The 14,619-nt window shown below is 44.7% G+C and overlaps 1 protein-coding gene across 1 annotated transcript; it reads left to right on the forward strand.

Moving 5' to 3' along the window:
• Nucleotides 1-2: 2 nt before the first annotated feature.
• On the forward strand, nt 3-14,450 carry VASH1 (vasohibin 1; the record flags this gene model as incomplete). The annotated part of the gene is made up of 7 exons (XM_031553775.1): nt 3-20; nt 4,838-4,926; nt 5,910-5,966; nt 7,038-7,112; nt 8,026-8,407; nt 8,777-8,889; nt 9,419-14,450. Coding segments are annotated over 7 exons (807 nt in total), but the record flags the coding sequence as incomplete, so codon positions are not given.
• Nucleotides 14,451-14,619: the final 169 nt, after the last annotated feature.

Genomic DNA, 14,619 nt, shown 5'->3' on the forward strand with positions numbered 1-14,619 from the left:
GCGCCGCCGATCTGCCCAAGGTGAGGGGCCGCGGGGGAGCCGGCCTTAGGGGCGCGCAAAGGGGAGAGGCGAAATGCGAGAGCGGCGGCGCTGGCCCGGCCCTGCGGCTCGGAGCGGTCCTCTTGGCGGGGCCCGAGGGGCTGTGTCCGATCGCGGTGCCCGGCTCTGACGAATCGCCCTCCTTACGAGGGGCCGTGCTGGAAAGTAAACGGCCTTCGTGTGCGCGTTGTGTGGGAGGGAGATGGGCCGGCTTAATAAAGTGAGAAAAGGGATGGACGATGGAAAGGTGAGGAGTTGGGCTGGGGAGTCCCCGCACGGGAGGAGGGGGTCCGAGGGAGGTGAGGCTTTGCATCAGAAGTTAGATTCGGGCACAGTTTGTATAAGGAACTCTTGCACAGAACCGTATCTGATGGAAAAGGGACCCTTGATGCCCGAGAATCTAAAGAGGAGCTAGCAAACGGGCACAGAGCTTTTTGCTGGTGTAGGGTTAGATGTCATTTCCAAGCATATTCCTGGCCTAACTGCAGAGGAAGAGATGGGCATTTTGTGTAGCTTTGGGCCCTACCGAATCATTTGCCCATGAATCCGGGTGGTTGTTGCTATCTGCTTGCACCTTAACTGGAGAAAAATTCCCTCTTTCCATTGGTATCTTGTGAACAAAAGGCACTGCGAATACTTGGTGTGTCGCTCCATTGGCCAGTCAGGGGAGTGTTCCCATCATGCTAACAGGAAACTGAAATACAAAAAGATTAGGCATTTTCTGCCTGTGCTGTCTTAGCAAATACTTCATTCCTTGAGAAGGAAACTTGAAGTAAGCAAAACTGCACTGTTACATGGTGTGCATACAGGCAACCTGTACCGCTGTCCTCAGGGAGCTCTGGAGATGTGTGTGGCCGAAGTTCCTTTTTGCAGTGAGGAGTTACACGGCAGCAACCAGACCAAATTCTAAATCCTGACTGTAGGCCATATTCTAACCCCACTAGACTTTTCCTTTCCCTTTCACATTTCCCTGGACTTTGTTCTGAGCCTGAGTGAAAGCTGAAAATGTGTTTCTGATCGGTCAGGGCACGCAGTGCTTAATTTCCTGATCAGAAGGGATGATTTGGTTAGGGAAATGGAAGAAAGAAGCTCACAAACAGGAGTGTGAAGCAGGAAGGGAGGGGAATACTGTGCTCAGTCTCTGTTTTGTGTCATGATGTGAAGTACTTCTGCTTTTGTTCTCACTTAGCGGTCTTTTACAGTTTTAGTGCTATAGGGTCACAGACAGGGGACACAAGCAGGATGTGCTCCTCTAGAATAACTGATGAAAGTGGTCAATCCATTATTTGTTGTTGTTTGTTGTCTGCTAGCACTCCTGGGAACCAGAGCTATAAACTCTGTTCAGCGCTGTACAATTTGAAATGCTATCCAAAGCTCACCAGGGCCTACAGACAAGATGCAGGATGCAGGAAGCAGCTAGGATGAAAGGGCTCTGCTTCCCAGCTCTTCCTCCCCTCTGGGAGTGTGTTTTTATCTTTGAGGTTTGCTTGAGATGCACCTCTGTGTCATTAAGTTTCTTTGCATGACTGATGCAACAGATGAGAATTAGGGCACTGAGCAGAGCAAGCTCCTCTGTAAGGCCAGATACTCTCCATAGGTTGAAAGGCAATTACACCTTTTTAAGTGTTGGGAGTCAGACAGTGGTTTGTTCACTCCGAAATTTTTGCCTTGAAGTATGGCCCATGCTGGGGGAAGTAACTCTTGACAGAGTTTTCCATAAGCTAAACATAATGCCATAAAATGATGACTGCATAAGGCTGTGTCCAGACACTGTGGGAATGTTCACAGATCAGCTGCTGAAGCTGTGTGTTTGCTGTGGTGGTGTGTTCAGACATCTCCCCTGGGGCCAAAGGTTTCCTTCTGGTAGGTTTGAAGTATTTATCAAGCAAGCCAGGCCAAGCTGGCAGGATACAGTTGATTGGCTGGCTGTGCATGCAAAGGTTGAGTGTGCCACCATCTCGTAGGTTGTTCCCTTTCTAGCTGTAGGTGTGATACTGCTTTGCTTGGAGCTTCACAATGGAAATACAAAACGATGTGCCCTTGCCTTTTTAAGAAAGGCTAGATTTTAAATGCAGTAGTTATGAGGGCAAAGATGGGGAGTACTGCATCTGATGAGTTTGTATGGATAGAGAGGAAGAAAATCCAATTTCTTTAGTCAGGCTAATGACTGGGATTGATACTGCTCCCATGCGGCTTACAAAAGGGAAATCAGGGAGGAGCTCAGATAAATAAAAGCACTGTAAAAGAAGCTGTTGCTAAACTAGGCTGGCCAAAAATGTATCCCTGCGACATAGATAAGGCTGGAGCTTTTTGCCTCTCTCCCATCCTTTTTGTCTCATGCACATGATAGCCCACTTAGTATATAAAAATCTGTTGTTCTCTGGATCCTCTTTCTGAAGTCAGGCCCAGTTCTGTGCATAAAGCCAGCCTGTCAGCATGCAGGAATCCAAGGGTGGGGTGATGCAGCCCCTCAACAAAGTGATGAGGGACCAAGGATGTGTTCAGTCTGCTAAGCCTGGCAGAGGTATGTGCTCTTGGAAATCTGGGCTCTCTTCCTAGCTCTCTCTCCAGCTTTCAGTGCAACTAAAGGGAGAGCAAAATAGATCTGATTTTCTCTTGTTTCTCTTGCAAATTAATTCCTCTTTGCATCCTGGAGGACTGTTAAGACTGCCTACTATTTATAAGCCTTCTGAGATATGCAATGGATAGTGCCAGGTAAGAACAAATTGTTGGGGTCAGAGTGGGATTGAGGAATGGGGACCTTTCTCCTCTCCTCCTCTCTTGCCCCAGTAAAATGCTGTAGATGTACAAGAAACTATAGCCCAGTCTGGGCTGGAGGCCCAGATCTGAGAGAAAGTGAGCACACTGTACTTTCATCAGTTTAATTACTTGAGGTGCACGCAGCTCTCTGTATTAACTAGTCCCCGGCTGAACTGGTTGTCATTACAGAGTGTCAGTCCTTTGAGGAAAGGAGCATCCTTAATCTGTGCTATCAACATGGACTTAATCGGTGTTTGGAATGGTAATCCATTCCAAAAGCATGAAAGTCCCCAAGCTGAAGAAATGAAACAAAGTGAAATAGTCATACTGTCCTGCTTGTTACCTCTCTGGCTGTTTCTGCCTGGAAATGATATCCTATGACTCAGTTGTCAGCTCCCAGCATCCAAACTGACTCAGCTCACGTGGTTCCAGAGATGGCTCCATCTCTGTGCTACTCTCTGGAGCCTTCCCTGCTCCTGCTGTGGCTGAACAAACACAGTTTCACATCTGCTCCTGCTTTGTGTTTCCTGCAAGTGCCTTAGCTTGCTCCAAAGAAGGTATAGAAACAAGGCGTTGGAAATGGTGAAGTGGAACATCCAAGAGATGCTAGGAAAATGTGTACCAGTGTCCAAATGGTACTATTTTCTTACCTCAAGAAGAAAAGAAAGATCGAGATGGGTAGAGACTGAGTTTACCTCAATATGTGCTTGCTGATGGTAGTTGTAGATAGATTGAAAAACCATATAGTTTCAAGAGGCAAGGACAGTCCCTGGCCACTCTACCATATTGGCACAAGCAGGATGTGGCCATGTGGCAAACCAGGGCAGGGAACTAATCTGACTGAGAACTAGCCATGCTCACTGGCTCTGCTTTCAGCTGGTGCAGGTGCCTGGCCTGTTTCACTGGTCACTTCTGGCAGCCCAAGGCAGAAGGAGGAGGCATGGAAATGAGTGATTGCAGATACACAAGCAGAGGGAGATGAATGGCTCAGCAGTGCTGCTGGCTACAAATCTGCTGCCAAGAGAGGCAGTTGGTGTGCAGCAGAGTGGAAGGTCCCAAGGGAAGATCTGTTTCTGACTCATGCTTTCTTAGGTGGGGGATAGCCCATGTCTGGGGGAATTCTGAGCAGGAACTGAAATGTTAAAAATCAAACTGCTGTGAAAAGCTACAGTCTGGTATCAGATGGGTGTGTGAAAGGCATGAGCTATCCTTCAGAGGGAAGATGCTGAATTGTTTCTGTGAGCCTGTCAGTCACACCAAATTTGTGTCTTCTCCATTATATTTGTTGAATGAATGTGTCGTCAGGGCTGTCTGCATCCTGGCTTGCCTGTCCACTGTAGCTGAGCAGACAGGACCTCTTCCCTTCCTTAGACACATTTTCTCAGCCGCTGACAAAGCTGCAGTTATCCCCTGTGGAGCAAATGGAGGGGAAAGTTGGACTGGACCCATAAGGCTGAGGCCTTAAAATGGGACAGCAGTCTGAATGGTGAACTTTCGGAAGTCATTCCCTATGTAATTCAAAACAACACAGAAGGTGGGGAGTCATGCTGTCCAGCCTGTGTCCTAGTCAGTGCCAACTCCTCCGAGATTCCAGGAGGCAGTAAGAATTCTTGTAAGCCTTTGCTCCAGTGGCTTTGGGGGAAATTATTTTCAATTTTTACCCCTCTCTCTTTTTTGTTTTGTGCTTTCCAGTTTGCCTACTCAAATGGGCCCAGGCTCCCCAGTGTGATAGCGCTCTCGTTTCACATCTTGCCTTGTCAGTTAATTTCATTCTAATTCTTTGCCTGTTACACTCCCTAAGAGTAGCACCCTTTGGGGCATTTTCTCTTGCAGCTCTGTGGTGTTGCTTCTCTGTGGTGTTGTTACCAGTGAATCAGTTACTAGTATGGGGACAGAGGAATGTACCTGGCACGGTCACTTCAGGCAGCAAAAGGGGCTGGTTTTAGAGGAATATGCTTTATGTACTTGTGTATCACTGAGTTCAAAAGAAGCTGGAGAGGTTTCGAAGTGGCGATTTATGGTCTGTTCTCTGTTTCAGATTCCCATACCGAGTGTGCCTGCGTTCCAGCCATCCACCCCCATCCCTGAGCGCCTGGAAGCCGTACAGCGCTACATCAGGGAGCTTCAGTATCCTTTACTGTTACCTTAGTCACTGATATGATTACCCAGGAAGAAGAAGGAAGCAGATTTTCTTTCCCTACAAAAGAGAAGAGCTCATTCTGATTTAGCTGCAGAAGAACTGAAGCTTGTTTCCTGAAAACAGGAGACTGGGCTTTGGATGATGGTTTGTTTTGCTGCTTTGTTTCTTTTCTGTCCAAGTTACCACCTGATCTTGTTTGCTCCATGGCATGTTTTCAGAGGCCCTTCCCCACCACCCACTCTAATCAGTCCACACTGGCTTTATAGTCACATTTCTTTTAAAATGTATATATCTAAGACCTTGAGAGCAGGGTCTAGATAGGCACAGTGTGTTGCCTTTCTGTAGCTGTCTTAAAGGTTAGTCAGCCACCCTGCTCGCGTGCATCTGTGGTATCCTGCCCCTTTCTGTTCAGAGCTGCTCCATCTTTGCTATGCTGGATAGCAGGTATGTGCCTTGCAAGCATAGTGTAATCTCAGTGGTGAGACACAGATCCAGTCCTGACCTCCGCCTTTGCAAAAGGTACAGTGGCAGTCCTTTTGGCACCTCTCACCCATCAAGGACTCTGTGTCTCAGACTGAGTCCCTGTCAGACTAAGAGTAAAGTACCAATAACATTTTAAGGCTCTGTGCAGACTGGAGCAGACATATCTATCAAACTTTCTCTGCCCTTATAACCGAAAAAATGAGGAGAGCTTGGTCTGTCAGCACAGACCTTTGGGAAATGAAGTGGAAAAACCTGTATGTGGTGAGAAGGAAAAGAAGAATTGACAAGAAAAAAGGAGAGTGGGATTAAGGAGGAACTATAAGTGGGGAAAAATGTGGAATAGGGAGATGGGAATTTTCTTGCTTTGTGACTGTATTTGTGAGATCCTGAATTTGCTCTGAGAAATAGTATCATGAAAATTCTATGGGCAGGTTTTCTTCAAAACTCTACTTTCCAAACTGCCAAGCCCTTAACCTCTTACTTCTAGGTACAATCACACTGGGACACAATTCTTTGAGATTAAGAAGAGCAGACCTCTGACTGGGTAAGTGCCGGCAGCCTCTACCACACTTAGTCCTTGCTTTAAAGTGTTGGGGCCTTGCTATACCCACTGTTTGTTCACTGAGCCCCTGACCAAGGTCTAGAAGGCAATCACCATTTTCAGTACTGAAGCGCCATCCTTCTTTAGTTGACTTTATTCTGTATTGCCTGGGGTATGGCTGAGTAGAGCTTGTGTAGCCTTTCTCAAGGACAAGGGTAAGTTTTGTTGTCATGAATCAGTAGATCAAGTAAAATGACAGAATTGTTTCAGATATGTGCAGATTCTTCCTGTTTCTAATTGCAATATAAGTACATGAACTTATGATGGATTCTGAAGCTAGGTCCTGCCCTAAACAATCCTTCTAAAAGTCAAGCATCTTTATAGGGCTAACTTTATCGTACCTGTGAGTGCCTTTGCAGTGTGTATGCTTGCTAAACTTTAGGTGTGTCATACTCTGAAGGAGGAGGAGAATTCTCTCAACTGCAAACCTTGGAGAAGAACTGTGCCTGATAAGCTTCTGTCGATAAGCACCTGATGTTCACTGGCTCTCTTGGTCAGCATACTCTCTCAAGACTGGCTTCTTATTATTTGTCTGATCCACAGGCTTATGGGAAGTTGGGTGTCTTGTGTTGTAGTCAGTGCAATGTCTCCATGGTATTTACTGAATGTAGAACAATACTGTTTCATGCCATAGAAGAGGCCTTTGTTGTTCTTGAGCCTTATGAGGCAAACACTGCTGGCCCTTGGTGCATTGAGATTTCTGCTTCTGGTCATGTCAGTGTCCACCCAGAACTCACTGAGCCAAGTGCTGTGGTCTCCCTGGGAACAAGACATTGGCTTGCAGCATAATTACAGCTCTCTGTAGGAGCTCCTTGTAAGCAGTGACAATGTGTGGAAGAGCGCAGGTTTGGATTTATATCTTCCTAAAACACTCTTCTTTTCCCTAGCCTTGATGCGCCTTTGCCTCTCCTGGAAATCCATGTTGCATATATGCTGCAGAAGGGCTGGACTAGCCATACTTGCATAGTGCAAGCCCTCTAATTCTCCTCATCTTTCCCTTGTCCTGCTCCACAGGCTGATGGATCTGGCCAAAGAAATGACCAAAGAGGCCCTGCCAATCAAATGCCTGGAAGCTGTGATCCTGGGAATGTATCCTTTCCTCCCACAAATGTGCATGCCTGACCATCCTTGAGTTTTCCCCTCTGATGTTTTGAGATTGCTGATAAATGTTGTCACCAAGCCCTACACCCCTGTTTTTTTTCTCCAGTTCTCTCCAAAATCCCTACCAATAAAATCCAAATCCAAGCAATCTTCTGAAATAGTAGAACTAGTTCTTCAGAGATGGGGTGCTGCTAAGGACTACTTTGGAAGCAAGTAAAAGAGAAAAGAACATATAAAAGTGGCAAAAATATTAGCTAGGGTTAGGTGAGGAGGTCCTTTGTGGATAACATTGTTCCCTTACTGCAATGTTGCCTGCATGTGTTCTACACTAAGATAAATTAGGGATCCTCCCCAACACCTAATTATGTATGATAGCTAGCATTGCTTGTCAAGTTAGGCAATGCCTTTAATTCTAGGCTTGTGCCTTCTTCAAGAACTTGCTTTTCCCAACTATCTCCCAGGCAGTCTATGCACAGTCAACATCTATAGACTGGACTACAGATTATTGATGCAAATTGACAAAACCACTTGGAGGGGCAGAGACGGCAAGTGGTTCAGAAAGGTGGTCCGAGTATTGAAGGATCCTCAGTTTCTATGTGAAATAATAGTGAAACAGATTAAATCAAGCTAATGAATAATGCTACAGCACTGCAGCTTGAAACTATGCAATACAGTACACTAAATGTGTTGGTGTTGCAACTTCTGCATCACAAAATTGTCTGGAAATGAGCTCCTTTTTGTTGACTGCCTTGGTGAAAAGGCCAAGTCTGGTTTCCTCATCAATAGGGCAACTTGAATGACCAAGGGTGCTAAGCAGGTTGGGGGGGTTTGAAGCAAGAAGGAACTAGCTTGCCAAGCAACTGGCATCACTGGTTGTTTCCTGAATAGTGGCTGCTGTTAGTTACCTCACCAACAACATGACTACGCTGGACCGTTTCCCCATCAGCTTCAAAACCCACTTCTCAGGGAACTACTTCCGACACATCGTGCTGGGGGTGAACTTTGGAGGCCGCTATGGGGCACTGGGCATCAGCCGACGTGAAGAGCTCATGTACAAAGCACCCGTCTTCCGCACACTGAGTGAACTCATTTTTGACTTCGAGGAGGCGTATCGCCGCTGCTGGCACACGCTCAAAAAGGTGAAGCTGGGGCACTGTGTGTCCCACGACCCACACAGTGTGGAGCAGATTGAGTGGAAGCATTCCATCCTGGATCTAGACAAGCTAAGCCGGGAAGACTTTCGCAAAGAGCTTGAGAGACATGCCCGTGACATGAGGCTCAAGGTGAGCAGACAGCATGAAGTAGTAATAGTTTGCAGCATCCACTGTCTTGCCCGGCCTATGGCATGTTGGGGGAATTAGAATGGTGATGGAGTGGAGTGTGAATTGGCCCCTCTGCTTTGTGATTAGGCTGGTCCCATAATGGACGTGCGGGCAGTACTGAAGTTGTGATTACCTTGGACTGTATACATTCCTTGGAGCCACAGCAGTGATTGTAGTTTGTTTTCTGGCTTTTATATTTTTGGTTCACTTATCTTGCTTTTTTGTCTCTTATTCCCATTTAATTAATAGTTCTTCAGCTTCGTGTTTTCTGGTTACTACTAGTATTGTTTTCTGCTCATGTTACTCTCTTTTTTTTGTTTGTTTTGGCAGATTGGCAAAGGAACAGGGCCACCGTCTCCCACCAAGGACAGAAAGAAAGATGTTTCCTCCCCACAAAGAGGTCAGGCCAGTCCTCATCGCCGCAACAGCCGTGGGGACCGACGGTGAGTGGGGCTGCTGGCCAGAATGCCTATCTAGTGCATCTTTGGTTTGTTTGTTTGACAGACTCTTCCTTGCTTTTATTTTTTTCTTACTGTTATTTTTTTACCCTTCTGATTTGTTACTGGGGCTTTGGTTTTTGTTTGGTTGCTTTTGTTTGTTTTTGATGTTTAGGTGGGGAGGAGGGAGGCTGCTTAAATAGTCAGTGATCCTGGTGCCTGGTATTTGCCTAGGAGTCTCAGTTTTGTTATCTCACAAACCTATGCCCAAAGAGATTCTGCTCACTGGTCAGTGGGACTGTTTTCATCAAAGTGATCTGGCATACCACTGTAGACTTCCTATTCTTCCTAACTTGTGTTCTCTTCCTGTGGAGACTGCCAAGAGAGTTGGTGGTTACCAAAAAATCCTGCCTTCAGCCACATAGGTTAACTGTGAAGCTTTCCTATATGCTTCTTCTGTGCTAGCATCTATACGTGCAGGCTCTCCTCTCCAGAAAAACAATTCCTGAATAGTTCTTACCCTTTCTGCACACAGGCCATCTGGTGAGAAGAAGCCTGCTGACTCCAAAGCCATGCCAGATCTCAATGGGTACCAAATCCGGGTGTGAGAAGGCTCTACAGACTTCTTGCTGAACACAGCTGGGACCTGGATCCACTTGCTGCAATTCTGACAAAGGGGACAGGGGAGTGGGAATGGAACAGAGTGCTGGTCTTACCAGGTACTTTCTAGTGGGACAGTCCCAGAACTGGATCCCATGGGTCCCAAAGGGTTCACCTGCCTGTTTCTGGAAGAGGTGTCCATCTTAACTCACTGAAATAAGTATTTTTTTAAAAAGAAATAAAAAGATCAGTACATCTATGGGAGTGTGCTGCAGGGACAATAAGAAGTGAGTGGGATCAGTGGACTTATCAATTTTTTGAGTTGACAGCACATAAGATTAAGCATCTCTTCAACAGTACTTCTTCCCTATCTGCACAGAAGTCTTGAGCCTATGCAGAGCAGAGGAAGGAGTCATGCTGGAATGGGATGACCCCACATCTTGTGCAAAAACTCCTGGTTTTGTCATTCTGAAAGCAATGCTCTTGTAAGAGGGCATAATTTTCTCAGCCCAATTTATTACTGATCATGTAAGGGCCTCATCTTCATCTGGGGAAATTGTATCTTATATGTTTAATCCTATTTCAATACATTTCATTGGCTCTGAGGGAGTAGACAGATAATAATCTTAAGTCATTGTGATTCTGAGGAGCTGCTGCAGCATGTCCTTTTTGTGGTGAAGTGGGTCGAGATATGCCCAAGCCATTGCCATGTGGAAGCAGGCACAGAAACATCCATCAAGGGAGGCTGGGACTGGCTGGCAGCCTGAACTTTAAGTCATCTCTTCATCAGTCTTCTATTAACTTGTAGCGACTGCTAAGTGGAAAGCTTATGGAAGGCATTTCAGTCACTGAAGTGTAAGTTTTAAGAGAGAACACCTAAAGAAGAATTTACTGAACAGGTTTTACAAGCGTTTTTCCTTTCCACATAGATCATGCTTCTCCCTCACTGATACTAGTGTTAGTTACAGGCACGTGTTGGGAGGAAGCCCTGCTCAATGAGGTTGTAGCTGCTTTCCTACCAGTTCAGCATCAAGCTTCCTGAAAGTTGTTTCCCATCCCAGTCCTGGAGCTGTGCTTGTGTTCTGGCTCATTGGAGAGCTGCAGTATTTAACAGCACCACTTAAGCAAACCTTCCCCAAGGATCAGGCTGAACCTCTGCCTGGTTATAGCTTTGACTGGAGTGTTTTACTGCTGATTATGCTGTGTAACGCTTGTCAGAAATCTGGAGTGTTGTCAGGTCTCTCTTAGAGGTCTAAGACATGGAAATTGGAGTTGGCATAAATTAGAACAGTGTGGCATTGCAGTGATCTGGTACACTGATCTGGGGATGCAAAATTTGTGCCTGAGAGTTGCAGTGTCCTGGAAAGAAACTGATACCCATCTTACAACAAAACTGACAAGGAGCTAAGCTTTCTGAAGTACTAAGTATATAATTTTCTTAGAACTGGGCTTATGCTTTTCTGTGGACTCATTAGAAACATGATGGAGCTCAGCTCCATCAGGGCTTTTTTTGTTGCAGGATAGTTGTGCCACACTCATAAGCAGTGCTATTCTGGTGGCAGAGAATGGGTTCTTATCCCCAAACAAATCAGATCTTCTGCCAAGTTAAAGCAGTGTTAATCCTCATAGCACCACCCACAAGCGATTTAACTCAGGCCTTACAGGTTCCTAATTGTACATCTTTAACTGTGATGTAACTTGTCAGGCACTATATCCATACCATGCAGTTTGTCTTTCTTTCTGAGCTCTCTTAGTTGTCTGTACTTTTCTGCTCTGCTGCATCACCAGGAGGACAGTACACAGGGCGGTGGCATAACTTGCTGCTGATTCAAGATAAGGTTATTGCAGAAGAAGATATTTGTTTCCATACTGCAGTGCAACACCTGTCCCCTCCCTTGCATTCCGGCTGTATGCAACAACTTAAAAATAGACGGCAGTAGCAAGCCAAGCAGCCAGTTGAATCCATCCTCTGTTCATTTCTGTGGCTGTAAATTAACGTGTTTAGCATCTGAGTACTAACAATCATATTAGCTGTAAAGGTACCACAGCTAACTGTAAATAACATGGATCATGTGGAAGCCAAAAACTGCCTTTGTCTACTGTTTGCTATGCAACAGATTGAAAGTTCAGGTGCCACTGTGAATTATATGATAAACACAAGCAGCAGTCAGCAAAAGAGACTAAATGTCAGGTTTTATTAAAGCAGAAGAAATCCAGGAAAAAACATGTAAGTCACAGGAAACTAGGATGCATCCACACCATGATTCTAGTTGGCAAGTTAGTTTACTCAGAGTAACTGGAAAGCTCAAGAATAATGAGGAGCTTCATAAGGAGTACATTTAATAGCTGGACAGACCTGAGTTTTTTTTAGCTGGAGAGAAGGGGAAGTGCATCGGGTGGGAGAAACTTCAGAAAAGATGTGGTAAGTGAAGGGGTCAGCTGCATGCTAATGATGTTTTCTTAAGAGGTGAGCAAAAGGGATGCTAAGCAGCATTAGATCACCAGGGCAGAATGGCTAAAAACAAAATGCTTTGTTTGACCAATTAATTAAGCACTTTCCTGCAGGATGTAACTGAGGCCAATAGTTTAGAAAACCAAGGAAGTGGATGTTTAAAGAATGAATGACAGGTGGAGTTCAAGGTCTCTTAATCCTCATCCTTGAGAGCACTCACCAGCTGTAGCCAGAAACAATATCCTCTTTTAAGATTTAGTTGCACAATTATGTTCATTAAGAGTCATTTAATTCTTATGTATCTAGTATCCATGACTCCTTAAGATGGACACAGGAACAGACACTAGGGGTTACTATTGCAAGCCACCTTCTGTTTCTCTGTGTGGAAGAAGCCCTGTCTTTTGCTCTGTATCTCCAGTTCAACAGAGAGCGCAATGAAAGGGAAAATGACCGATTTTCCCCTTCTTGCTCTTGTTCTCTCTAGTCTCTATTACAAGATGAATCACATCAATACAAAGTTTAGCTCCATTGCTAACAAACAAGACAGCTGTCCCCTGTGGCACAGAGGATTAGTGCAACCCAGATTTATGCCCTAAGAAACTTGAGGGCAGAGTTTAAAATGAACCCTGTTCTGCACTTCAGCTCCCTCATCCAGTTACTCTGACTTCTGCTCTGCCTTCATCTGTTAAAAAAAAGGCTGGAGGTGAGTCTTTGTCACACTTCTGCAGCCTTTACAACTGCAGGAAAGAAATGAAAACAGGGATGTAGGGTGTAACTTGTACTCCTTAGTGCCTGCTGAATAAAAAACATGGCTCTTGAGGAGTCCTATTAATTATTTAATGTTACATATTAACATGATTGTTCATTTAGCTCTGGGGTATACATTTTCACTATTCAGTAGGTCTCCTCTGATGTCTGTTCTGCATACGAGCCCTCGTGAATCCTGTGGAACTGCCTCCAATACAGAGATTGGATGGATACTGCCTACGTTGTATGTGAAGTCCAGGTCAGCTTTGAATGATGTGACTGGAACAAATGCTGACCTACTACTAGCAAACTATCTTAAATATAATGCAAACCTTGAAATAAGGAGATATTCATATTTTTATGTAGAGAAGTCCCTTTGACAGCTGGCCAACTGCAATTTTTTTTCATGGATAAAAGCATCAGTGAGCAAAACCAAGAACTTTCTGCCGTGGTGTCACTCTGATAGTATCATATACTGAGAAGTGGGATCAAGTCTTCATCAGTCTGTGACACACTGGCCTTTGTTTTTTTTTGTTGTTGTTGTTTGTTGGTTTTTTTTTAACTTTTAAAATGTGAAAAGCTAAACAAGTCTTTAGAAACTTAAGATATGTTAGCAAGTGTTTTAGCTGGGAGTGGAGTGCTTTTATTCAGTTGACTATGACTATTTTACCTGTGTGCCCTGTATGGGTCAGTACAAAGTTTGCTTGGATGTCTACCAGAATAAATGACTCCAGAACTGTGGTTGGAACATAGTTTGTGATCATACAGTAGTGTGTTGCTGTTATCAGATGTTTAATGTGGGGGTTTTTTTAATTATTTTTTTAAGTATTTCAGGTGGAAGCCTTAATCAGGTGCCTATCCCTTAAGGTGGACTCACATGATGTTGTATAGACTGAAACATAACTGTCCTTAAAACTGCAGTTTAAGAAACTATAACTAACAGAAGAATCCTACTGTTGCCAAAAGGCAGGTCTGGATCAGATGCGCTTCACCCTGCTCAAGTGGTTCTGAAGAATTACTTCAGGAAGCTGGTTGCTTTAACCACTTGCTTTTTCTAAGTTAAGTATTTCAAGTGGGGTCCTGATAATCAGGTGCTAAATATAAGCAGGATGGGCCTGTGTCCCATGTGTACTGTGCAAGTGTGGCTGAAATAATACCATGTATTCTAGTCGTCTTGCACTGTTGTCCTATTAACATTAAGACCTGTATTATGGAGTTAATAACTGAACCAATGGAAGCAAGTTGTATCCTGCTTGGTTTTTGCTTTGCCAGAGCAAGGTGGAGATGGTTCCTCTACAGCTAAGCTGAACTCCTAAGGGAATTTAATACTTTTTGTCTGTTTTCCTAGCAAGTGTTTACTGTATCACAAGCATTCTCCTTCAGTGGTGCCCTGGCCCCTTCTGCTCAAAAGCAATTCAATTTGGCCAAGAAGGCGACTGAATCCCCCATGATCTCTGCAGAGCAGAGTCTCTTTCCAGGTCAGGGTTGAGATGGTGCTAGTGGGGCCACAGTGGTCCCCTTCCATGCACATCACTGTTCCACTCTAGCATAGGATAGGGTGTTCCAAAACCATTTACATCTCTATCACTGGTACTGCTCAGAACTAATTAAAAAATGGAAGGTTTCTTTCTTTAAGAATCATATCATGTGTGTCTTTTTGTAATTAATTGGTGTAGTTCTGTGTCTTTATGTAGCCAGCACAGAACTCTTATTTAGAGTTAGTTCTTACTGCACTTCCCATAGCCCTCATGTTGAGAATTCTTCCTGCTTCCTTTGACACTTAGACAATAAAACTGCCTCTGTACTGCTCTCAGCTTGTGCAGAGATAACACGATGTCTGTGCTGTCTTTTTTCTGATTTAAACTTCCCCTTTGTCAGTTAGTTGAGAAGTCAAAACCACAACACTGAGTGATGGTATCAGACAAATTATGTATAGA

The sequence above is a fragment of the Meleagris gallopavo genome, chromosome 5, assembly GCF_000146605.3.
Source record: "Meleagris gallopavo isolate NT-WF06-2002-E0010 breed Aviagen turkey brand Nicholas breeding stock chromosome 5, Turkey_5.1, whole genome shotgun sequence".
NCBI lineage: Eukaryota > Metazoa > Chordata > Aves > Galliformes > Phasianidae > Meleagris > Meleagris gallopavo.